At 40.2% G+C, this 25,619-nt stretch overlaps 1 protein-coding gene across 14 annotated transcripts in view; it reads right to left on the bottom strand.

Moving 5' to 3' along the window:
• Positions 1-25,619, bottom strand: part of osp (myosin phosphatase Rho interacting protein outspread) — a 600,580-nt gene that overhangs the window by 448,369 nt on the left and 126,592 nt on the right. For all 14 annotated transcript variants that reach the window (XM_076182079.1, XM_076182084.1, XM_076182083.1 and 11 more), the window contains one exon: positions 8,349-8,510. In XM_076182079.1, coding sequence (XP_076038194.1) covers positions 8,349-8,510 — 162 coding nt within the window. The remainder of the gene's footprint in view (positions 1-8,348; positions 8,511-25,619) is intronic.

Below are 25,619 nucleotides of genomic sequence, written 5' to 3'. Positions count from 1 at the left end.
CTTAATGCTAGGGTAGGAAATGGTCCAATTGATGGAGTGGTTGGGAAATGTGGAGTTCCAGGAAAGAATCGTAGTGGAGAGTTGATGGTGGAAATGTGTTTAGAGAGTTGATGATAGCAAATACATTGTTTCGGAAGAAAGTCAAGCATAAGTACACATGGGAGAGGGTGGTGGATGGAAGGGTGGTAGATAGAGTGTTAATGGATTATGTAGTGGTAAATAGGACTATGATAGGAAGAGTTAAGGATGTACATGTGCTAAGGGGAGAGGGTGAGGGAATATCAGATCATTTTTTGGTGGAAGGTAAGTTGAGAGTGGAGGATAGATGGAGAAAGAGGAAAGGGACAAAAGGTAGGGAGGTTCTTAGTGAACTCTTTGAATGAAAAGGAGAAGGAGTACAAAAAGAAGCTGAGGGAGGAGTGGGAAGGAGTGAAGGATAGAGTAGAGCTAGGTGTGGAGGAATGGGGATGGTTCAAGGAGGGAGTCACAAAGTGTGCAAGGATGGTGTGTGGAACAAGAAGGACAGGAGGAAATAGAAGAAAGGGTAGTGAATGGTGGGATGAGGAAACAAAGAAAGTTGTAGAAGAGAAGAAGCGAGCTTTCACAGATTGGTTACAAAATAGGACGAGGGAGTCATATGAGAGGTACAAAAAAAAGAAAAGAGAAGTAAAGCATAAGATAAAGGAGGCAAAGAGGAGAGCAGATGTGAAATGGGGTAAGAGTATGACAGAAAATTTTGAAAGTAATAAAAAGATGTCTTGGAAAGAAATTAAGAGAGGAAGAGGAGGCGAATCAAGTAGAGAAGAAAAGGTAAAAGGTGCAGATGGAGAGATGATAATGGAAGAGAAGGCAGTGAGGGGAAGATGGGCAGAATATTATAGGGAGTTGCTAAATGTGAAGGAGGATAGGGAGGGAAAGATAGCTGCAGTGGGAAATGCTAAGAAAATGACCGTGATAACTGAGGAAAATGGAGGAGAAATAAGGAAGGATGAGGTGAAGGCAGTTGTTAAGATGATGAAAGCAGGTAAGGCACTGGTCTGGATGGATGCCATGCAGAATGTCTAAAAAAAGAAGGTACAGTGATGGTGGACTAGCTGATGAGGTTATTTAATGTTTGCTGGAGAGAGGGTAGAGTGCCGGAGGATTGGAGGAGTGCCTGTATAGTTCCTCTTTACTAGGGAAAAGGGGACAAGTGTGAATGTAGTAGTTTCAGAGGGATTAGCTTGTTAAGTGTAGTTGGGAAGGCTTATGGGAGGATCTTGATTGAGAGGATTAGGAGAGGAAGAGAGGGAGTAATTGGTGAGGAACAGTGTGGATTTAGGACGGGTAGAGGTTGTGTAGATCAGATCTTTGTGGTAAGACAGATATGTGAGAAAGCTATAGGAAAGGGGAAGGATGATTTTTGGGCTTTTATGGATCTGGAAAAGGCTTACGATAGGGTAGACAGAAAGGCACTGTGGGAGGTTATGTAGATATACGGGATAGGGGGAAAGCTTCTGGGAGCTGTCAAGAGTTTTTATGAGAGTAGTAGAGCTTGTGTCAGGATTAGAAATGGAGAGAGTGAGTGGTTCGAGGTAGAGGTGGGACTTCGTCAAGGATGCGTTATGTCGCCCTGGCTGTTCAACTTATACATGGATGGGGTAGTGCGAGAGGTAAATGCAAGGGTAGTGGGTCAGGGATTGGAGATGGTTAAAGAAAATGGAGAAAAGTGGGAGGTGAGCCACCTGTTGTTTGCGGACAACACTGCGCTTGTGGCATGATCGGAGGAGGGATTGAGGAAGTTGGTGATAGAGTTTGGGAGAGTATGTGATAAAAGAAAGCTAAAGATAAATGTGGGTAAAAGTAAGGTGATGAGATGTACAAGGGGTGAAAGTGGCAGTAGACTGGATGTGAGCATTAAGGGAGAGCGACTGGAGGAAGTGGATAGTTTTAGATACTTGGGTGCAAATGTGGCAGGAAAAGGTGGAGTGAAGGTGGAGGTAGAATGTAGATTGAGAGAAGTGAGTAAATGCCTTGGTGGATTAAAGAGTGTAATTAGGAATAGACATTTGGGAATGGATGCTAAGAGCAGGCTGTATGAAGGAGTGATTGTGCCAACAGCACTGTATGGGGCAGAAACATGGAACATAAGAGAAGAAGAGAGGAGGAGTTTGAATGTGTTTCAGATAAGGTGTCTGAGAATTATGATGGGGGTTACTAGGCTAGCTAGAGTGAGAAATGAGGAGGTGAGGAGAACAGGGGTGGAAAGGGAGTTAGGAGATAGGGTTGATGAAAGAGTATTAGGATGGTTTGGACACATGGAAAGAATGAGTGAAGAAAGACTAGTAAAAGAGGTATGGAAGGCAGATGTGGAGGGAGTGAACATGAGGGGATGTCCTAGGATGAAGTGGATGGATGGGGTCAAGGGGGCTTTGGGGAAGAGGGGAATGTCTGTTGAGGAAGGACGGGAGAGGAAAGAAGACAGGGGTGAATGGAGAATGGTTGTTGTTGTTGTTGTCGTTCCCTAGACTGTCTGTCCGAGCAGTCCCATCTCCCCAAGGAATGCCACAACCGAAACTGGGTTTTCCCACAAATCCTTTATAGAATGTATGTTGTGTTGTTTGCATGCATAATTGTGTATAATGCAGTCTTCCACTATGTGTCGTATGGTATGGGGTGAAGTGTTACATCCTGGGCAGCTCTTCACAATGCGGTCATCCAGCCTCTTCTGGTAGCTTAGAAGTGCTGGGTGGTGGCCGCACCACAGTCTGGCCAGGTGGACTCTGTCCTTTCGTGGGAGAGAGGATTCAGAAGGGTGGATATCAGGGGGTCTGGCATGCAGCAGTGTGTTGTCTTTCTGTGTGTTAATGGAGCGGTGAGTGATATGATTATGAATATGTTTCCGGAGGCTGGTATTTGGTGGTTGTGGAGGAAGAGAAGAGAGTATCTGTGTGTGATACAGGTCTTTGGGTGTTGTTTTAATGTTTCTTGGTGTGTGTAGGTGTTCTGCTATGTAGTGTAGCGGGTGTGATGTGTTTGTGGTGGCTGCGGCAAGTGTTTGTGTGCCTCTCATGTCGAGGTGGTCCTTGACTTTGAGGACTTTTGTTTCATGGTGTAAATGGTCTGTAGGTGTTGTATTTGTGCATGTGATTATGTCGTCTACATAGGAAGAGATTTGTATTTCTGAGGTGTCTGGTGTGGGTAAGTCATGCATGTATAGATTAAAGAATGTGGGGGATAGAACAGAGCCCTGTGGTACTCCATTCTTAATGTTTCTGATATGCGATGATTGGCCATTATATGACACGTAAGCATTCCTACCTGCCATATAATTGGCCAGCCATCTTTTGGTGTTATTGTGCATGTGTGTTTATATTTTATTTGTTAGGTTGTGGCAGGGGATAGCATCAAAAGCTTTACTAATGTCTAATGTTATAAGAAGTGTTCTGTGGTGGGGCCTATCTGAATTGATGCCATCTAAAATTCTTTGTGTGAGGTTTATCAGAAGAGTGTTTGTGGAATGTAGTGTCCTAAAACTGTGTTGTGAGTCAGCAAGGGGAATATGTGGTGTGACAAGTTTAAGTATTAGGCGTTCAATGACTTTAGAGGGGTGCAGAGAAGTGTGATTGGGCAGTGTGATGTTGGGATTGTTGGGTCTTTGTTCGGTTTTGGAATGGTGATTATTTTACCATGCTTCCAGATGTCGGGTATAGTGTTGTGTGAATAGCTGTAGTTTGCAATGTTTGTGAGTGCGTGTATACCTTGTGGTCCAATGTGTTTTAGGTGGATGTTACTTATGTTATCAGGGCCACAGGCAGATGAGTGCTTCAGATTATGTATTATGTGTTTTGTCTGACTGTCTATGAAGGGTGTATAGTCTGAGTCTGTGGGAAAGTCTTTCTTACGTTGAATAGTGCCTCGGTCGTCAGGGTGAGAAGTGAGATGGCTTGTCTGTTATTGTGATTATTGCTGCATGAGAGCGTGTTGTGTTACTGATGGATAGTGTAATGCTGTTGAGTGTTTTGTACAATTTGGTGGTGTTTGTTTTGTGATCAAGTGTATTGATAAACTTTTGCCAATTTTGTGTTTTTTGTTTGTGTATTTTATTGGCAATCACAGTGTTTAGTGTTTGTATTTGGTCTGCTATGTTTTGAGGGATAGGTGTGGGGGTATTGTTGTCTGATGAGGCCTTGGATTTCTGGTGTTAAGTTGGGGTTGTGTGATTTTCTGTTGCCTCTAGGGATGTATCTCTTGTCTGCATTTTGTATGATTGTATTAAAAGTGTGCACAGCATTGTTTATGTTTGTGATTGGTGTACTGTTAAGTGTTTCAAAATGTTGTTCTGTCTCTTCAGTAAAAGCTTCCCTGTTAGCTCTCTTGTAATTGGTGTATGTGTGTCTGTGGCCAACTGGGGTGCATCTTGTTTTGGTGGTGATGATTGGAAGGTGGTCAGAACTAGGGTTCTGACCACTCTCCATGATGTTGTTGGAGTTAGGCAGGGGGAGCAGAAGGTGATATCAGGAGAGGAGGGAGTGTACAGGGCTTGGTGTGGGATATGTGTATGATTATGTGTGTTGTTCATGATAGTCAATGAGTCAAACTGAGTCTGTATATCAAGCTCTCTGTCTGTGTCAGGGTTGTCGACATACCAGGCAGACGACTTGGCGTTGAAGTCACCACCCATGATCAGGTTGGGGATTGAGGCTAGTTGGCTAAATTGAGGCCTGAAGGTGTCTGGAACTGTGGGGGATGATTGGGGGGGAATGTACATGTTAACTATTGTCAGTGTTGATTTGTTGCCTATGCAGATTCGAATGGATTGGATTTCTGTAGTGTTATCTGTGGTAGGGAGGAGAATTTTGGTTGTGGCACTTGTGTCCACAAAACAGATGGAGTGGTGGATCAGGGTGATGAGTCCACCGCCATTGCCGTCGGTCTGGTCTTGTCTGATGGTGGTGTAATTATGAAATGATGGTGTTTTGTGTGAGTGTCTTAGTTTTGTTTCTTGTATAATTGCAATGTGTATGTTGTATTGTTTAAGAAAGTGTTCGAGTTCATGTTTTTTTGTGTTAATACCATCAATGTTGTGTTGTAATATGTTGATGTTGTGTGTTCTGTATGTGTTGTATGTTGCCGTTTGGGGTTGAGGTTGGGGTTTTAATGGGGAAGGTATAGGATCTGGGTTAGAGGGGGGGAAAGGAGAGATTGGGGACAAAGGAAGGGGAGTACTGATTGGGGATAAGGGCAAAGGGAAATTGGGAGTGGGTAAGGGTGCTGGCTGTGGTTGGGGAGGTGGGAGTGGGGTTACTGGAGGGCAGGAAGAACATGTCCAAGTGTTTGTGTATTGGTTTGTGTCAGCAAGTGTTGTACAAGTGAGGTGGGCCCAGTTTTTGCACATATTGCACTGAACTGAGCCCTTTGTCTGTCTGCTCGAGGTAATGGGTTTAGAGCATGTTGGGCATGTGTATTTTGTGGTGGGCCCAGGATTGCTCTCTACATCTCCAGCTAAAAGTAGAAGAGGGGTGATCGCCGGAAAATCACCCCTCGGTGCAGAAAAAACGTAACACTGCATGTTGAGATAAAGGATTGTGGTACTCCCCAAGGCAGTCATAGCTCCTCTTGGGGATCGGTGCCACCTGCGTAGAGCCGGTGGCCAGGGCTGGTTGCCGCCGTTTGGCCCCCAACTCTTGGGGTTGGGGGTGGTCCCACGACGTAGACGCTGCGGCTCCAGGACCATGGAGAATGGTTGTATATGGATGATGATGTGATGCATGAGGTGGAATGGGCAGGGGGATGGGGGGTGAGGTAGTATGTGTGAGCAAAATTTGACGCAGCCCGAAGGAATTTCTCCCCGTCTTCTCCTTTCATGCAATGGGGAGACAGAGAGGGGGGGTCGCCAATTTAATGAAGCGGCCTTGCTGTGGATGCGCTGTGTCTTGCGACACTGCTCCTGACCCAGGGTTGTGGACAAGGTGCAGGGATGACCCATCCTCCAGGAGGTGCTAAGATAAGAAGGAGGGTAGAGGGGTCTGGAGTGTATTCAGGGATGGAATGGGTGAGAATGATTTTATGCCTTTTCCTTTTTGGCTACCTCCCTTGTAAGGGGGAAAAAGCCTTGGTATATGTATGTACAAGAGAGGTAGCCAAAAAGAAAAAGGCATAAAATCATTTCCACCCATTCCATCCCTAAATACACTTCACTCCCTCCACCCTCCCTCCCATCTTAGCACCTCCTGGATGACGGGTCATCCCTGCACCTTGTCCACTGCCCTGGGTCAGAGGCAGTGTCACAAGTCACAGCACATTCACAGCAAGGCCGCTTCATTAAATCGGTGACCCCCCTACATAAAAGGAGAAGACGGGGAGAAATCCCTTTCGGCTGCATCAAATTTTGCTCACACATACTACCTCACCCCCATCCCCCCGCCCATTCCACCTCATGCATCACAACATCATCCATATACAACCATTCTCCATTCACCCCTGTCTTTTGTCCTCTCCCGTCCTTCCTCAACAGACATTCCCCTCTTCCTCAAAGCCCCCTTCACCCCATCCATCCATCTCATCCTAGGACGTCCCCTCATGTTCACTCCCTCCACATCTGCCTTCCATACCTCTTTTACTAGTCTTTCTTCACTCATTCTTTCCATGTGTCCAAACCATCCTAATGCTCTTTCATCAACCCTATCCCCCAACTCCCTTTCCATCCCTGTTCTCCTCCTCACCTCCTCATTTCTCACTCTATTTAGCCTGGTAACCCCCCATCATACGTCTCAGACACCATCTCAAACACATTCAAACTCCTTCTCTCTTCCTCTCTTATGTTCCATGTTTCTGCTCCATTTGCTTTTACTCGAGACTTATAGAAATAATGCAAGAAAGGGACAGATGGGCAGATTGTGCCTTCTTATATTTACAACAGCATTTGACAATGTACCACACAAAGTTACTAAGAAAAATTTAAACAATAAGTGGAGTACATGGAATGTTATTGGAATGGATGAAAGATTTCTTGAGCAGGAGAAAAATGAGGGTGGTACTTAGAGACAAGAACTCGACCCGGGAAAAAATAAGTGGAGTCCCACAAGGTTTGTATTGGCTCTGATAATGTTTGCCATATACAGTAGAAGCCCGATTTAACGGATATCAATTTAGTGAAGCTCAAATTAGCGAACTGCAAATAGCAATAACGAAAATGCTCAACTTAGCAGAAATGGTCCGCTAAGTTGACCATTTTCCGCTAGCTGGCCAGATGCGCGTCTACGGAAATAGCTTAATTTAGCGGGAATGGTCCTCTAAGTTGTGCATTTTCCGTCAACTGGCCACATGCGTGTCTCAGAGTCCAATGTTACCAGATGTTACCAGATTGTGGTGGTGGAGTCAAGGAAAAATTTATAATTTAGTATTTTGGAGGTATATAAATATATATATATATATATATATATACGTACTATAATATATATACAATAATATATAATTCAGTATATGTATAAAGTATAATTGTAGCAGAAATATATTCAAGTAGAAATAGACGGTATAATAGGAAAACAAAATAATGAAACAGTAAGTTGATGGGAAAATTCAAAATCAGTACGCGAGAGTAATTACCACGAAAAACACTTCTATAACAACGAACTACGTTTTCTACAACAACACAACAATAACACTCACTATCCAAAAACCCAACTGCCTAGTCCTATTAATCGCTAGAATTATGTACATCGAACCAAACACGAAGCTAGGACTAATATTCCCCAAAATTCACAGACAGCTCATATCATTGTTACACGACACACACACACACACATTGCAACAAATTACTGCATGTTGCTGTTCGTTTGCAATTCACAATTGTGCTGCCTATAATTCACTTACAATAATATATATACTGTATGTGTGTGTGTGTACACTAGGGAATTTTTTAGGTACGTATCATTTTTACAATCCGCTCTGGCAACACTGTTACACCAACGCTCACTCTCTCAATTTAACGGAAAATTCACTTTAGCGGACTGGACCTTGGCTGAATTAGTTTGTTAAATTGGGCTTCTACTGTATATAAATGACATGGATTGTGTCAAATGGTATATGAACTTCTTTGCAGATGATACAAAGTTATCAAAAGTAGATGGGTTAATCATCTGGAAGAAAAAATATACCAAATCCAAATCAATTTGGATTTACATAAGGAAGATCATGTACAACAAACCTGATGTGCTTCTATTCAAGACTAATAGAAATAATACAAGAAGGGGATGGATGGGCAGACTGTGCCTTTCTAGACCTACAAAAAGCATATGATAAAGTACCACACAAAAAACTTTTGGATATTTCAAATAATATTGTTACATTAAATTCAAACGTCTTACCTTAATTACAAACCCGTAGTTTCGGGCAACATCTACTTCATCAATTGAGCTTGCCATGCCCAAGTCAATGATACCATCAAGAATGCCATTGTCTTCTGCACTTGGATCTCGATAAAACATAAGGGCAGTTCCCTTCAGAACGAACCAGTACTTGCTCCACTCCTTCATGGGATAAAATTGAAACATAAAATAATTACCTTTCTTAGAGTAAAGGGGGTAAAGTGAGGGGACTATGAATCTTCCCTGCATTTCTCTACTGTGAACAGTCAAGCCATGCTTTGACTTAAGGGGGTTGACTCTCATTTCGGTGATTCGCTCTATCGGATTATGCATTTCTGGTCCTCCCAACCTTATCTTTTTATGTAAAACAATGGAAATTAAACACAATGTGCAGGGAAATGGGATGCATCTGTGACAGAAATTTCATTGAAATCCATTAAGGAATTTTTACACAACAGACGATTTACTTGCAATTTTGAGTTATTTTTTAAATAACGTTTATTTTTCCAAAAGTATGAGGAGAATAATGATTTCCTTTGGTGTACAGTTAGTAGACATCCAGATGTACCTAAACTAGTATACTTGTAATTATAAGTGAAAAAGAAAGTCAGCCTTACAGCAAATTATAAAAAAAAAAAAAAAAACATACAATAACAACTTTAAAAAATTGTCAGAAGATAGGGGTGAATGGAGAATGGTTGTACAGACGCTCCTCAACTTACGTTTTAGTTACGTTCCGAATGGCCGAACGTAAGTTGAAAATGAACATAAGTTGTTACTGTACTATACATCGGTAAATTCTATTACCGTATCTTATAAAACACCCCTAAATAATTAATTAAACACATAACATTGTAAAATAATAACATTAATTTCAAATAGATTAAATTCAAGCAACATAAATTGAGATGGTGGAGGAGGAGGGGGAGGAGGAGGCAAGGCATTTTCAGTTTGTCGTCTGCGCAATGTAAACAATGGACGCAGCATCGTGCGCAAGTATCGTTTGAACTACGGAGAGCGCGGTAAACTAAAAAATTCACTCAAAAATGTTTTTTTTACCGTCAGTTCAAATGTAAAATCGAAAAAACGTAAAACGAATGAACGTAAGTAGAGGATATGGATGATGATGTGATGCATGAGGTGGAATGGGCAGGGGGATCGGGGTTGAGGTAGTATGTGTGAGCAAATTTTGACGCAGCCCGAAGGGATTTCTCCCCATCTTCTCCTATATGCATGGGGGGACGGAGAGGGGGGGGGCCCGATTTAATGAAGCGGCCTTGCTGTGGATGTGCTGTGTCTTGCGACACTGCTTCTGACCCAGGGCAGTGGACAAGGTGTAGGGATGACTCGTCATCCAGGAGGTGCTAAGATAAGAGGGAGGGTGGAGGGGTGTGGTGTATTCAGGGATGGAATGGGTGGGAATGATTTTATGCCTTTTCCTTTTTGGCTACCTCCCTTGTAAGGGGGAAAAAGCCTTGGTATATGTATGTATATGAAGAGGGACTTCATAATTTCCATACAAAAATATATATATAACTGCCCTGGAGTTACATAAAATTATGCATAAAAAATTGTATATTAGAATTTTTATTTACATACAAAACCCAAAAAGATTTTTCCCTCTTACATGGGATGGGAGCCATTTCTCCCATGCTAGTTAGGTTGTTGTCGTTCCCTAGACTGTCTGTCCAAGCAGTCCCGTTTCCCCAAGGAATGCCACAACCGAAACTGGGTTTTCCCACAAATCCTTTATAGAGCATATGTTGTGTTGTTTGCATGCATGACTGTGTATAATGCAGTCTTCTATTATGTGTTGTATGGTATGGGGTGAAGTGTTACATCCTGGGCAGCTCTTCACAATGCGGTCATCCAGCCTCTTCTGGTAGCTTAGAAGTGCTAGGTGGTGGCCGCACCACAGTCTGGCCAGGTGGACTCTTTCCTTTCGTGGGAGAGAGGATTCAGAAGGGTGGATATCAGGGGATCTGGCATGCAGCAGTGTGTTGTCTTTCAGTGTGTTAATGGAGCGGTGAGTGATATGATTATGAATATGTTTCCGGAGGCTGGTATTTGGTGGTTATGGAGGAAGAGAAGAGAGTATCTGTGTGTGATACAGGTCTTTGGGTGTTGATTTAATGTTTCTTGGTGTGTGTGGGTGTTCTGCTATGTAGTGTAGCGGGTGTGATGTGTTTGTGGTGGCTGTAGCAAGTGTTTGTGTGCCTCTCATGTCGAGGTGGTCCTTGACTTTGAGGACTTTTGTTTCATGGTGTAAATGGTCTGTAGGTGTTGTATTTGTGCAGCCTGTAATTGTTTTTAGGGCTTTGTTTTGTATGATTTGAAGGGTGTTGTGGTGTGTCTCACTGAGATTAGGAGCCCATGCAGGACTCGCATAATTCATCACTGAGCGTATGCATTGTTTGTATATTGTTGTATTAGTTTGTTTTGTCCAAATATTGTTCCAGTGATTGACTTAAGTGCATTAAGTGTAGGTGTGCATTTGTTTTTTATGTTTGTGATGTGTTGTTTGAAAGACATGGATGTATCGTATGTTACACCAAGAATTTTTGGTGTGTTTGTGTTTGGTATTAAAGTGTTATTGATGTAGAGATGAGGTATGTATTTGTGTTCTTTTGTCTAGTTGGTGAGAAGTGTTGCTGTAGATTTGGTTGGAGCTATTTTGAGTGTTTGTGATGAACCATGTGTTGAGTGTATCAAGGTATGGCTGGATTATTTCTGCAGCTTTGTCTGTGTTACGATGTGTGCATGTGATTGTTATGTTGTCTACATAGGAAGAGATTTGTATTTCTGAGGTGTCTGGTGTGGGTATGTCATGCATGTATAGATTAAAGAGTGTGGGGGATAGAACAGAGCCCTGTGGTACTCCATTCTTAATGTTTCTGATGTGCGATGATTGGCCATTGTATGACACATAAGCATTCCTACTTGCCAGATAATTGGCCAGCCATCTTTTGGTGTTATTGTGCATGTCTGTGTTATATATTTTATTTGTTAGGTTGTGGCAGGGGATAGCATCAAAAGCTTTGCTAATGTCTAATGTTATAAGAAGTGTTCTGTGGTGGGCCCTATCTGAATTGATGCCATCTAAAATTCTTTGTGTGAGGTTTATCAGAAGAGTGTTTGTGGAGTGTAGTGGCCTAAAACTGTGTTGTGAGTCAGCAAGGGGAATATGTGGTGTAACAAGTTGAAGTATTACGCGTTCAATGACTTTAGAGGGGGTGCAGAGAAGTGTGATTGGGCGGTGCGATGTTGGGATTGTTGGGTCTTTGTTCGGTTTTGGAATGGTGATTATTTTACCATGCTTCCAGATGTTGGGTATAGTGTTGTGTGAATAGCTGTAGTTTGCAATGTTTGTGAGTGCGTGTATACCTTGTGGTCCAATGTGTTTTAGGTGGATGTTACTTATGTTATCTGGGCCACAGGCAGATGAGTGCTTCAGATTATGTATTATGTGTTGTGTCTGACTGTCTATGAAGGGTGTATAGTCAGAGTCTGTGAGAAAGTCTTTCTTATGTCAAATAGTGTGTCAGTCGTCAGGGTGAGAAGTATTTACCTAGTTGTAATATACGGGAGGGGAGCTATGCTCGTGGTGACCCGTCTTTGTATCTCTCCGCATCAAGTTTTATCTTAAAATCTTGTATAGTGTTAGCACATACTGTTTTGTTGTCTAATTTGTTCCGTGTATTTATCGCTCTGTGTGGGAAACTATTCCTTTTCAAGTTTTTTCTATAACTATCCTTTTTCAAATTTTTTTCCGTGTCCTCTTGTTTTACCGTTGTCCCACATTAATAGGTCGTTCCTGTCTAAAACTTCCATTCCTTTCATTATTCTGTAGATAGTTAGCAAAATCTCCTCTTTCTCTTCTTTGTTCCAGAGTTGGTAGGTTCAATTTGGATAGTCTTTGCTCATATGTTAGTTCGGCGAGTGTCGGTGCTAGCTTTGTTGTCGCTCTTTGTAATCTTTCTAGTTTCTTAATATTCTTTTTGGTACTGGGTGTCCAAAGTGATGCTGTGTACTCAAGTTTTGGTCTTATTAGTGTAGTAAGTATTTTCCTTATCATTTCTTCGTCCATATAGGTAAATGCCACTTTGATTGCTCTCAATAAGTTGTAGGTTTCTCCGAACATCTTGTTTATACGCTTATCTGGTTCCATGTCCTTTCCAATCATCACACCAAGATCTTTTTCATAGTTTGTTTTATTTATTTTTTCTTCCCTAATTCTGTAATCTTTTGATATTCTATTTTTACTCTTTCCAAATTCCATTATGCTGCATTTCTTAATATTGAATTTTACTTCCCACTTTTGAGTCCAATTCCATATTGTGTCCAGATCTTGTTGCAATGAGTTGCAGTCCTCTTCCGTTTTTACCTTCTTAAGTAATTTTGCATCATCTGCAAAAAAAATTATATAGCACTCCACGCCTTCATTCATGTCATTAATGTATACAGCGAACATGATCGGGGCCAGTACTGATCCTTGCGGGACCCCGCTTTTTACTTCTTCCCAGTTGGAGAATTTTTCTCTAATTACAACTCTCATTTTCCTCCCAATCAGAAAGTCTTTCATCCATTCCAATAATTTTCCTCTGATGCCACCTTTTGACTCTATCTTATTTATTAGTTTCCTATGAGGAACCTTATCGAATGCCTTTTGCAGGTCCGGAAAAGCACAGTCTGCCCATCCATCTCTTTCTTCTATTATGTCTACTAATCTTGAGTAAAAGCAAATCAGATTTGTTGTACAGGATCTCCCTCGTCTAAATCCAAATTGATTTGGGTTCAGTATAGATTTTTCTTCCAGGTACTTAACCCATCTGTTTTTGATCACTCTTTCACAAATTTTTGCTATTGTGCTTGTTAGTGAGACCGGTCTGTAGTTAGATGGATCTTCCTTATCACCTCCCTTATAAATTGGTACAATGTTTGCTTTTTTCCAGTCCAATGGTACTTTTCCTTCTTTAATTGATGATTTAATTATATCCTATATTTTGTCAGTTAATTCTTCCATGCATTCTTTCAGTATCCAGTTTGCTATTCCGTCTGGGCCATGTGATTTTCTGACATCCAGGGTTTTAATTTGATCACTGATTTCTTTTTGTGTTACGTTTATTTCTTTCATTGCTGGGGATAATTCTCTCTCTCTAACTTCACTGTTAGGCGAGTTTTCCATTGTGAATACTGATCTGAAGTGGTTGTTCATTATTTCAGCCATTTCCAGTTCTTCTGTAAATTCCTTTTTAGCTTGGCGCAGTTTTTCTATTTCTTGTTTGTTTTTCAGTTTTCCATTTACATATTTGTAAAATAGTTTGGGTTCTTCTTTACATTTGTCTATTATCTTTTTTTCATAATTTCTCTTTTCATCTCTGCGTATTTTTACATATTCGTTTCTTAGTTTGATGTATGTTTGCCATTTGCTTTGTTTCTTATCTCTTTTCCATTTTTTCCAAGCTTTGTCCCTTTTTTCCTTTGCTTCACTACATCATTTGTTGTACCAGTTCTTTATGTATGCCTTTTCCATTTTTTGTGGTACAAAGTGAGATGGCTTGTCTGTGCAAAATGATTTATGAGTGTGTTTGCTTGTTGTCTGTTTGAGGGTAGATTGTCTGTTGTTGTGATTATTGCTGCGTGAGAGCGTGTAGTGTTACTGATGGATAGTGTAATGCTGTTGAGTGTTATGTACAATTTGGTGGTGTTTGTTTTGTGATTAAGTGTATTGATAAACTTTTGCCAATTTTGTGTCTTTTGTTCGTGTATTTTATTGGCAATCACAGTGTTTAGTGTTTGTATTTGGTCTGCTATGTTTTGAGGGATAGGTGTGGGGGTATTGTGTTTAAGTGTGTCTCGTTGTCTGACGAGGCCTTGGATTTCTGGTGTTAAGTTGGGGTTGTGTGATTTTCTGTTGCCTCTAGGGATGTATCTCTTATCTGCGTTTTGTATGATTGTATTAAAAGTGTGCACAGCATTGTTTATGTTTGTGATTGGTGTACTGTTAAGTGTTTCAAAATGTTGTTCTGTCTCTTCAGTAAAAGCTTCCCAGTTAGCTCTCTTGTAATTGGTGTATGTGTGTCTGTGGCCAACTGGGGTGCATCTTGTTTTGGTGGTGATGATGATTGGAAGGTGGTCAGAACCAAGGGTTCCGACCACTCTCCATGATGTTGTTGGGGTTAGGCAGGGGGAGCAGAAGGTGATATCAGGAGAGGAGGGAGTGTACAGGGCTTGGTGTGGGATATGTGTATGATTATGTGTGTTGTTCATGATAGTCAATGAGTCAAACTGAGTCTGTATATCAAGCCCTCTGTCTGTGTCAGTTAGGTTAGGAGCATGCCTTTAGACATGTAACCTTTCTCAATTTGTTTTCATGACCTCAAAGCTATCCTATCCCTAATCAAGAGACCCCTTTTGTCAATGTAGTCTATTCCCTTTAGTGACCTTTTTCTCCTTGATCTTTCAATATCAGTAGACTGCTTTTTGTATCTATATGTCCCACCTTCTTACATGGAAGGTGGGACATCACTCCCATGCTAGATGGGTTAGGAGTATGCCTTCAGACATGTAGTCTTTCTCAATTTGTTCTCATGACCTCTTAAACCCATCCTATCCTAATCAAGAGATCTCTTTTGTCAATGTAGTCTATCCCCTTTAATGATCCCTTTCTCTTAGATCTTTCAATGTTGGCAGACCCTGTGCTTTTTGTCTTTCCTCATATGATTTATCTGCCAGACTGGGAGCCAGTTTGGTTGCTGCCTTTTTTTTATTCTCTCAATTTGGTTTATCCTTCACTCTGTGTGGGGAACATACAACTGACATGTATTGAGCTGCTTGAAATACATACATACACATACCATGGCCTTTTCTCCCTTTACAAGGTAGCAAAAGTCAAGGGCATAAATCCACTCCCATCCACCATCCCTCCTACCCTCTATTCTTAGCTCCTCCTAGATAACAGGTCATCCCTGCATCTTGCCCACTACCCTGGGTCAGAAACAATAGAGCACATCCACAGCAAGGTCGCTTCATTTAATTAGCAAGCCCCCCTCTCCCTCCCCTCATGCAGAAAAAGAGAAGACTGGGAGATATCCCTTTGGGCTGCATCAAAATGTCATTCACATGTACTCCCTCACCCCCATCCCCCATCCACTCCCTTCCATGCATCACAGCATCATCTATACACAACCACTCTCCACTCACCCCTATCTTCTACCCTTGCCTGTCCTTCCTCAACAGACATTCCCCTCTTTCCCAATGACCCTTTTACTCCATCCATCCATCTCATCCTTGGTTGGCCCCCTCATATTCCCTTCTTAAAGCTCTGCCTTCCACACCATTTTTACTAATCCTTCTACATTCATGCTTTCCATGTGTCCAAACATGCCCAATACTCTTTCATCAACCTATCTCCAAACTCCCTTTCCACCCTCACTCTCCTCCTCACCTTCTCATTTCTCACTCTATCCAACCTATTAATCCCTATCATACTTCTAAGGCATTTCATCTCAAACACATTTAAACTCTCTCTCTTCCTCTTGTATATTCCATGTTTCTACCCCATACAGTCCTGTCAGCACAATCACTCGTATTTATATATGCGAAGGGAGTTATGCAAATTGAGTAACCGAAATGGAATTATTATATAAATTAGTGATATATACATAAAATGGAGGAAGACTAAAGTGAAAGAAGGAAAAACGAACCAGCAAAGAGAACATAACATAAGAATAAAGGAGACTGCAAGAGACCATAAGGCCTACACTAGGCAGCTCCGAATCCATCACCACCTGTCATCCCCATCCATAAAGTTGTCTATTCGTTTTTTAAAACAACTGATAGTTTCAGCGCTTACTACATGGTTATTAAGTTTATTCCATTAATCGACCACCCTATTAGTAAACCAATTCTTGCCTATTTCCTTCTTAAATCTAAATGTGTCCAGTTTATACCCATTACTGCGAGTCCTGCCCTGTTGTTTTATTATGATGACCTTGTTTGCATCACCCTTGTTATAGCCTTTGATCCACTTGAACACTTCTATTAGATCACCCTGCACTCTGCGTCTTTCCAGAGTGTGTAAGTTTAGGTGCCTAATTCTCTCTTCGTAAGGCAAATTTCCAAGTCCATGTATCATTTTGGTCATTCTTCTCTGTACTGATTCTAGTGAATTGATGTCCATTCTGTAGGACGGAGACCAAAACTGTACCGCATAGTCGAGGATGGGTCTAACTATCACTAGATAGAGTTTAATAATTACCTCTGCACTTCTACTCGTTACCGTCCTAGCAATGAAACCTAATGCTCTGTTAGCTTTATTTCTGGCGCTAATGCACTGTTTCCTGGTTTTAACCTCTTCACTCCAGGGCACATCGCACATCTGGCAGCATTAGCTGCCTGACGTGCGATGTTGCGTCATAATCGCATTATAAAAAATAAAGTCAGTGCTCAATCGTTCGTTCTCTTTCACCCGTGTATTTTGATAACCATAGAAAATATGATGAAGCCAGTTTAGAGAGAATGGAGGTTACGTAGGTATGACTACAATAAATATAATCAAGATGAAGATGTCGGCATCATCGAGTACCCACTTGCTCCTCATGCCGCATATGTAGGCGTTACCGTATGGAAGAGGTTAAGGTCCAGACTCACCAGAACTCCCAAGTCTCTCTCGCACTCAGATTTTTCTAAAAACGTGTTATCTAAGATGTATCTATTTTCGGGGTTGTGTAGCCCTACATTTAACAAGCTACACTTAGAGATACAGGTATTGAAGTTCATTTGCCATTTTACCGACCATGTTAACAATTTATTAAGATCATCCTGCAGAATCTCTGCATCGTCTCCTGACCTAATTAGGTGTCCTATTTTAGTGTGGTCCGCAAACTTACTAACATCACTATTTACCCCATCGTCTAAGTCGTTTATGTACACAATGAAGAATAAGGGACCCAAAACCGAGCCCTGGGGGACCCTGCAAGTAACATTGCCCCACCTAGACTTTATTCCATTTATGGTGACCCGCTGTTTTCTGTTACTAATCCAAGCTCTAATCCATTCTAACACTTTTCCTCCTATGCCATGGGCTTTGATTTTATTTAGTAGTCTCTGGTGTAGCACCTTGTCGAATGCTTTGCTAAAGTCAAGGTAAATAACATCGTAATTTTCATTGTTATCTGACGCCTTATATACTTTAGTGTAAAAGGATAGAAGATTAGTCACACATGACTTACCCTTGGAGAAACCATGCTGTGAATCACGAATTAAATTATGCCCTTCGATGTGTTCTCCGAGTCTATTTACTATTATTGATTCAAGCATTTTTCCTATAACCGATGTCAAAGTGATTGGCCTGTAGTTGCATATAGACGATCTATCTCCCTTCTTAAAAACAGGAACAACGTTTGCCTGCCTCAGAGCGGTTGGCACACAACCAGTGTCTACCGATTTATTGAATATTTCAGTTAACTGATCGCAGATTTCAAATTTACACTCCTTAAGCATTCTTGGAAAAATTTCGTCTGGACCTGGAGATTTTGACATGTCTGGAAATGAGCAGGGTTGAATCGCCACTGGGAGTAATTCCTAAAAGATCCTGTATTAATGAAACCCCCAAATCATACCAAAGGTTGGATAACTTTTTCTGGGTTTCCAGGAGAAAGTGGAATTTTAGGTAAAGGCGTGCAGTTGGATAGAGAACCTAGGTACAAAAATATATATATAAAAAAAGGGTTATTACTGATTTGTTGGATGAACTAATAGAATTGGAAAGTGAGTACAGGGCAATGCACAAAGATACAACTTAAAATAGCTAATGAAGAGACCAACAGGGAGTCTGATAATCTAAAAATATATATATATACATATATATATATATATATAATAATAATAATAATAAATAAAATAGAACAAAATAAAATATGTTCAGAAATAGGAATGAATGAAAAATGAGGATATAAACAAAAATGAGGATATAAACAAAAACGAGGCCTTGAAAAAAGAATTGAAAGAGCAAATAGAGGCGGTAGCCAAGAAAGTGGGAAACTATCAAGGACACTGATCTCCAATAAATAATGGAAAGTGGAAGAAGATTAAAAGTTAACTTTCAAGGAAATAGTAAAAGTGAAAGAAAATGCTAAAGAAATGGTAAATAAAGTAATTAAGGAAAAAGAAAATTGGGTCAGGGACAGTGGATAAAAAAAAAAATCCATTGTAGTTTATGGTATTAGAGAAAAACATAATGTACCTAGATATCAGAGAGAAAAAGATGAGAAAGAAATTGCTACAGCAATTCTGAAGGAGATACAAGAAGAGGGACAGGATATAGACAAAGAAATTAAGGAAGTGCATACATACATATACCAAGGGCTTTTTTTCCCCCCTTACAAGGGAGGTACCAGTTGCCAAAAAACAAAGGCATAAAAACCATTCCCACCCATTCCATCCCTATCACACTCCACTCCCCTCCACCCTCTCACCTTGGCACCTCCTGGATGACGGGTCATCCAAGCATCTTGTCCACTGCCCTGGGTCAGAAACAGTGTCACAAGACACACCACATCCACAGCAAGGCAGCTTCATTAAATTGGTAACCCCCCCTCTCCGTCCCCTCACGAAGAAAAGGAGAATACTGGGAGAAATCCCTTCAGGCTGCGTCAAATTTTTCTCAAACACACTCCCTCTCCCCCCATCCCCCACTCATTCCACCTTATGGATCACATCATCTATATACAACCATTCACCCATCTTCTGTCCTCTCCTGTTTTTCCCTAACAGACATCCTAGGTCACCCCCTCACGTTCACTCCTATACCTCTTTTACTAGTATTTCTTCACTCATTCTTTCCATGTGTCCAAACCATCCCAATACTCTTTCATCAACCCTATTTCACAGATCCCTTTCCACCCCCATTCTCCTCCTCACCTCATTTCTTACTCTATCCAGCCTAGTAACCCTCATCATATTTCTCAGACACCTCATCTCAAACACATTCAAACTCCTTCTCTCTTCCTCTCATGTTCCGTATTTCTGCCCCATACAGTGCTGTAAGCACAATCAATCCTTCATATAAGAATATGTAAAAATACGTAGATAAGAGAAGAGAAATTATGAAAAGGACATAATAGATAAATGTAAAGATCAACCCAAATTATTTTATAAATATATAAATGGCAAGCTAAAAAATAAACAGGAAATACTTAAATTACATCAAGGTAACAGAGAATACACGGAAGATATAGATATGGCAGATATTATGAACAAACATTTCAAATCTGTATTCACCCTAGAGGAAAAAAATCTACAAAACTGTGAGCAAAGAATTGAAGTAAGATTTCCTCCATTGAAGAAACTAAATATTACTCAGAATGAAATAAGGAATCAAATACTAAAGCTTGATGTTAACAAGTCACATGGCCCAGATGGAGTTGCAAACTGGACACTGAAGGAATGTACAGACAAACTAACAGGAAAAATATACAAAATAATTGAATGCTCACTCAAAGAAGGAAAACTATTAGGAGACTGGAAAAATGCCAATATAGTGCCAATATATAAAGGGGGAAATAAGGAAGACCCAACAAATTATGGACCGGTGCCCCTCCCGAGTACAATAGTTAAAATCTGTGAGAGAATCATCAAAGATTGATGGACTAAATATCTGGGAGAATAATAATATACTGAACCCGAGGCAATTTGGATTCAGACAAGGAAGATCATGTACCACTGATTTGTTTCTATTCAAGATTGATATATATATTGCAAGAAAGGGATGGCTGGGCAGACTGCGCCTTCCTGGACTTACAAAAGGCATTTGATAAGGTATCACAAAGAAAATAGCTATATAAACTAGAAACAATAGGAGGCATACATGGAAAACTAATGAATTGGATGGAGGACTTACTACATTAAAGAAAAATTACAGATAATACGAAATGTCCGATGTTACGCGAGTTGAATTTCCTGCATATCTCGCCACCAGAGCGCGGGAGAAATGCTCTGACTCACGTGCTCCAGCTCTCTGCCTCTTGTCCTCAGTGTGAAGCCAGCCCTCACAGCGTGTGGAACTCATAAATAATTTTATCAAAGTTTTGTGTTACATAAATTCGTGTACTATGGCACCCAAGCGTCCTGGTACCCCAAAGGAGAATGCAGCAAAGATGTCAAGAAAACTTGTGACCATAGAAAAGAAGTTAGAAGTGTTGGATCGTTATGATCGGGGTGAAAGAACTTCTGTTATTGTTCATGCTACCAGACTGAATGAGAGCACTTTGCAGACCATCAGGGCGAATGCTGACAAGATCAGAGCCAGTTCTGTTGCTGGTACTATGGCACCCATAGACCCAGTTCTGTTGCTGGTATTATGGCACCCAAGCGTCCTGGTACCCCAAAGGAGAATGCAGCAAAGATGTCAAGAAAACTTGTGACCATAGAAAAGAAGTTAGAAGTGTTGGATCGTTATGATCGGGGTGAAAGAACTTCTGTTATTGTTCATGCTACCAGACTGAATGAGAGCACTTTGCAGACCATCAGGGCGAATGCTGACAAGATCAGAGCCAGTTCTGTTGCTGGTACATCAGCCTCCTCTTCACAATGTTCCCGAGCAAGATCCATGGAATTGGAGAGGATGGAGAAGTTATTGGCACAATGGATCCAAAACAAAAACAAGCATAATGTCCCTATCAGCATGGCCATCATACAAGCTAAAGCTTTAAATCTCTACCAGGATGTGCAAGACGAGAATGAGGAAGACCAAGACAATGCCAAGCCTTCAATGCCAGTTCTGGGTGGTTCTCCAGGTTCAAGAAATGATATGGCTTCCACAATCTCAAAATGACTGGGGAAGCTGCATCTGCTGATGTGGAAGCAGCCAAAACGTATTCAGCTACCCTCAAGACCATCATCGAGGAAGGTGGCTACACTTCCAAGCAGATTTTTAATATAGATGAGACAGGTCTATATTAGAAAAAACTGCCTAACCGGACATATATCTCGGTTGAGGAGACGACTGCACCTGGATTTAAGGCCTCCAAGGATAGTCTTACGCTCTTGTTTGGTGCCAATGCAGAGGGAGACTGCAAGCTGAAACCTGCCCTTGTCTACCACTCGTAAAATCTACGAGCATTGAAGGTGTGTATGTATGGATGTTGATTATTAGTCATAAAAGCTTGAAATTTTTTACAGAGATTGTATACGCTCGTTTTTTTTGTGCACCAAAACAAAAAAGAAAATTGTGTCACCAACTCACAATTTATGGCACAATAAACTAATTTTGTTTGTTCTTGCGTCTTCATGGGAGCTGACTAACAAAGAACTGTTAGAGAAGACGACGATACAGAATGCAGAGTTGGAGGCAGCTGCATCTCTGCCTTATATCAGAAACCCCAGAGCCTGAGAGAGTCTTGACCAAAAGTGATCTCGAAAAAGCACTCTCGTTTATACGAGAAGGACTGGATATCTTGGAAGCCAAAGATCCGAATATTAACAGAAGTGCAACAATGGCCAGAAAAGTTATGTCGGAGCTGAACTGTTACAAAGTGATGTTAGATCAAAAGAAGAATATATATTATATATATATATATATAATATATATATATATATATATATATTATATACAGTCGAACCTCGAAAGCCCGGACCCTCGTATGACCGGTCGAAATGAACAAAGGGCGGACTTTTCAAGCAAAGTTCCCTATTTGTCCGGTAGGTGGCAGCGACGGCCGTACACGTGTACCCAAACACGGCCCAGTCAAGCCGTCACCAGGGCTGCCATTTCGTAGAATTTTGTACCAAAACGTAGTAAAATAGCGGCATGTGGCAACTGCACAAGGACATGAAATTTTTTCTACATATCAGCGGGCTGTTCAAAACATTCAAAAACTCAAACTTTTGTTTAAAAATCATAGAACTAGTTATCAAATAATGAATGGTACATCAAAATATGACTTTAATTGGTAATTGTGTTACTTATAAAATATTATACCCCAAAAGATACGTTTTTACGGTGTAGAAAAACATTCTACGCTAAATTTTCAGCTTTCTTTTAGCACCAGGGCTGCCGTTTCATAGAATTTTGTACCAAAACTTAGTAGAATAGCGGCATGTGGCAACTGCACAAGGACACGAGGAATTTTTTCTACATATCAGCGGGCTGTTATAAACATTGAAAAACTCAAACTTTTGTTTAAAAATCATAGAACTAGTTATCAAATAATAAATGGTACATCAAAATATGACTTTTATTGGTAATTCTGTTACTTATAAAATATTATAACCCAAAAGATACGTTTTCATGGTATAGAAAATAATTCTACGCTAAAGTTTCAACTTTCCTTTAGCAATAATAATATATAAAAAATAATTTTTATATCTTACTGAATATGTTAGGGCATGGGGGCCTTATATACTAGGTACGCGCGAAAACAAGCGCGGCACTACGATCGCGCTGGTACTGTTTACGTCGCTATAATTTTGCGACCCATTGGATTTTCTTTGGCTTAGTTTGAATGCTTTGAGCGTTCAGCATATGCGCAGGATATTCAAATTATCTTGTTATTGTGCAAGTGTATGCTTGATTCTTCAAAAGCAAATAAATATTCACTGATTCAAAGATAAATTTGGTTATCAACCGTGGCAAATTAGTTTTTCAAGTAAAAATATTAAGGTAAGACATCAATAACATCATATTTTAATGTAAGAATGTTGTTTTTTAACCTATTTTCTCTCGTATATGAGCAGCTCAGTATCATTGGGTAATATACACTTGGTGATTTTTTTACCCAAAAATCTTCACATGCCAAGTTGCATGTGCGCCGAATGGCCTACCGGCTCCGCCGTTTGGCCTTCAAGACAAAAATTCCACAAATCAATCAATCAACCAAGTCGCATGTCAATTGGGCCAGTGGTTTGAATTTTATTTATTATTTCTAAATTGACAACAGTTGCCATGACAACATGATAGGTGTTAGAAAGAATGGTATAAGAAGAAGGTCCTGCAATATTAATGCTCTGGTGATTTATTGACCCATAAATTTTATGGGTCAATAAATCACCTGAACACGTCATTAACATTGTAGGACCTTCTTCTTATACCATCCTTACTAACACCTATCATCTTGCCATGGCAACTGTTGTCAATTTAGAAATAATCAATAAAATCCAAACCACTGGCCCAATTGACATACAGCTGGGCATGTGATGGTTTTTGGGTCAACAAATCACCAAGTGTATAATACACAACGATCTTAAGCTGCTCATAACCGGGAGAAAATTATTAAAAAACAATTTTCTTACATTAAAATAATATTTTATTGATGCCTTACCTTAATATTTTTACTCAGAAAACTAATTTGCCGAGGTTGATAACCAAATTTGCGTTTGAATCGGTGAATATTTGTTTGCTTTTGAAGAATCGGGCTTTATGATAAAACCTTCACATGCCAAGTTGCATGTCAATTGGTCCAGCAGTTTGGATTTTATAGATTATTTCTAAATTGACAACAGTTGCCATGGCAACATGATAGGTGTTAGTAAGAATGGTATAAGAAGAAGGTCCTGTAATGTTAATGACATGCTTAGGTGATTTATTGACCCATAAAATCTTCACATACCAAGTTGCATGTCAATTGGGCCAGCAGTTTGGATTTTATTATTTCTAAATTGACAACAGTTGCCATGGCAACATGATAGGTGTTAGTAAGAATGGTACAAGAAGAAGGTCCTGCAATGTTCATGACATGCTCAGGTGATTTATTGACCCATAAAACCTTCATATGCCAAGTTGCATGTCAAATGGGCCAGCGGTTTGGATTTTATTATTTCTAAATTGACAACAGTTATCATGGCAACATGATTGGTGTTAGTAAGAATGGTATAAGTAGTAGGTCCTGCAATGTTAATGACATGCTCAGGTGATTTGTTAACCCATAAAACCTTCACATGCCAAGTTGCATGTCAATTGGGCCAGCGGTTTGGATTTTATAGATTATTTCTAAATTGACAACAGTTGCCATGGCAACATGATAAGTGTTAGTAGGAATGGTATAAGAAGAAGGCCCTGCAAGGTGATTTGTTGATCCATAAAACCTTCACATGCCAAGTTGCATGTCAATTGGGCCAGCGGTTTGGATTTTATTGGTTATTTCTTAATTGACAACAGTTGCCATGGCAACATGATAGGTGTTAGTAAGAATTATATAAGAAGGTCCCGCAATGCTGTTGACATGCTCAGGTGATATATTGGCCCATAAAACCTCTACATGCTAAGTTGCATGTCAATTGGGTCAGTGGTTTGGATTTTATTGATAATAATCTGAAAATTGACAACTTCATGGTTGCCATGGAAAGGCAAATATGGTATGATGGAGATGTCTCACATTGTTTTTGACATGCTCATGTGATTTGTTGATTCTTAAAACCCAAGTTTCCCGAATTTCAATAAAATTGGACCAGTGGTTTAGAGTTGATGTATATTTCTTTACTGGAATCTTTACAAATTACCACCCTTAATTCTAACATTTTGTTATGGTAAAGTCAAGCCAAAAATGGGGACTAAAAAAAATAATTCAAAAAATCATATCTCCTTTATTTTTCAAGCTATTTCAAAAATTTAAAAAGCATTTTGTTTCTTATAAAGTTGTCTTTCATATGCAACAATAAGTTAAGGGGTAATTGTTTTTTTTTTAATTTGTGCCCGTACCTATATATACATTCAAGAATAAAAAAAAACTAGAACCAACATTTTTTCAAAGTTTGACAAGTATATCTTGCTATGAGTCTGCAGACGCCCGAGAAAAATGTATGCCCCGGTATGGCAACACTCCCACTCTACACGGCAGTGTAGAAAACGCGGTCACCCTGGCCACCACCACTGTCCCGCATGCATACCTTCCGATATTTACAGTGTACGTAATAAAAAATACAATACAGTACACTGTATGTACAGTACATTTACATGCCTGTATTACAGTTATTATTACAGAATTATTAGTATTATAGTATTATTATTACAGTATTGTTAATATTACAGTGTTAGAGTATTATTCTTATGTGATTCTATGCCATATTAATTACCTATACGTATACCACTAAGTAACCTACATGACTTCGTTACTTACGAAATTTGTTTTAGCACCTTTTTTTTATTTCCGCTCACAAAATTGCATATTACGTTGATAGTGCTAAGATGGGAGGGAGGGTGGAGGGGTGTGGAGTGTTTTCGGGGATGAAATGGGTGGGAATGTTTTTGTGCCTTGTCCTTTTTGGCTACCCCCC

Source organism: Oratosquilla oratoria, unplaced genomic scaffold (genome assembly GCF_046742065.1).
Source record: "Oratosquilla oratoria isolate Oo_2021 unplaced genomic scaffold, ASM4674206v1 SCAFFOLD50, whole genome shotgun sequence".
Lineage (NCBI taxonomy): Eukaryota > Metazoa > Arthropoda > Malacostraca > Stomatopoda > Squillidae > Oratosquilla > Oratosquilla oratoria.
The sequence above is the reverse complement of the archived record's forward strand: the minus strand, read 5'-3'. Positions and strand labels throughout refer to the sequence as shown.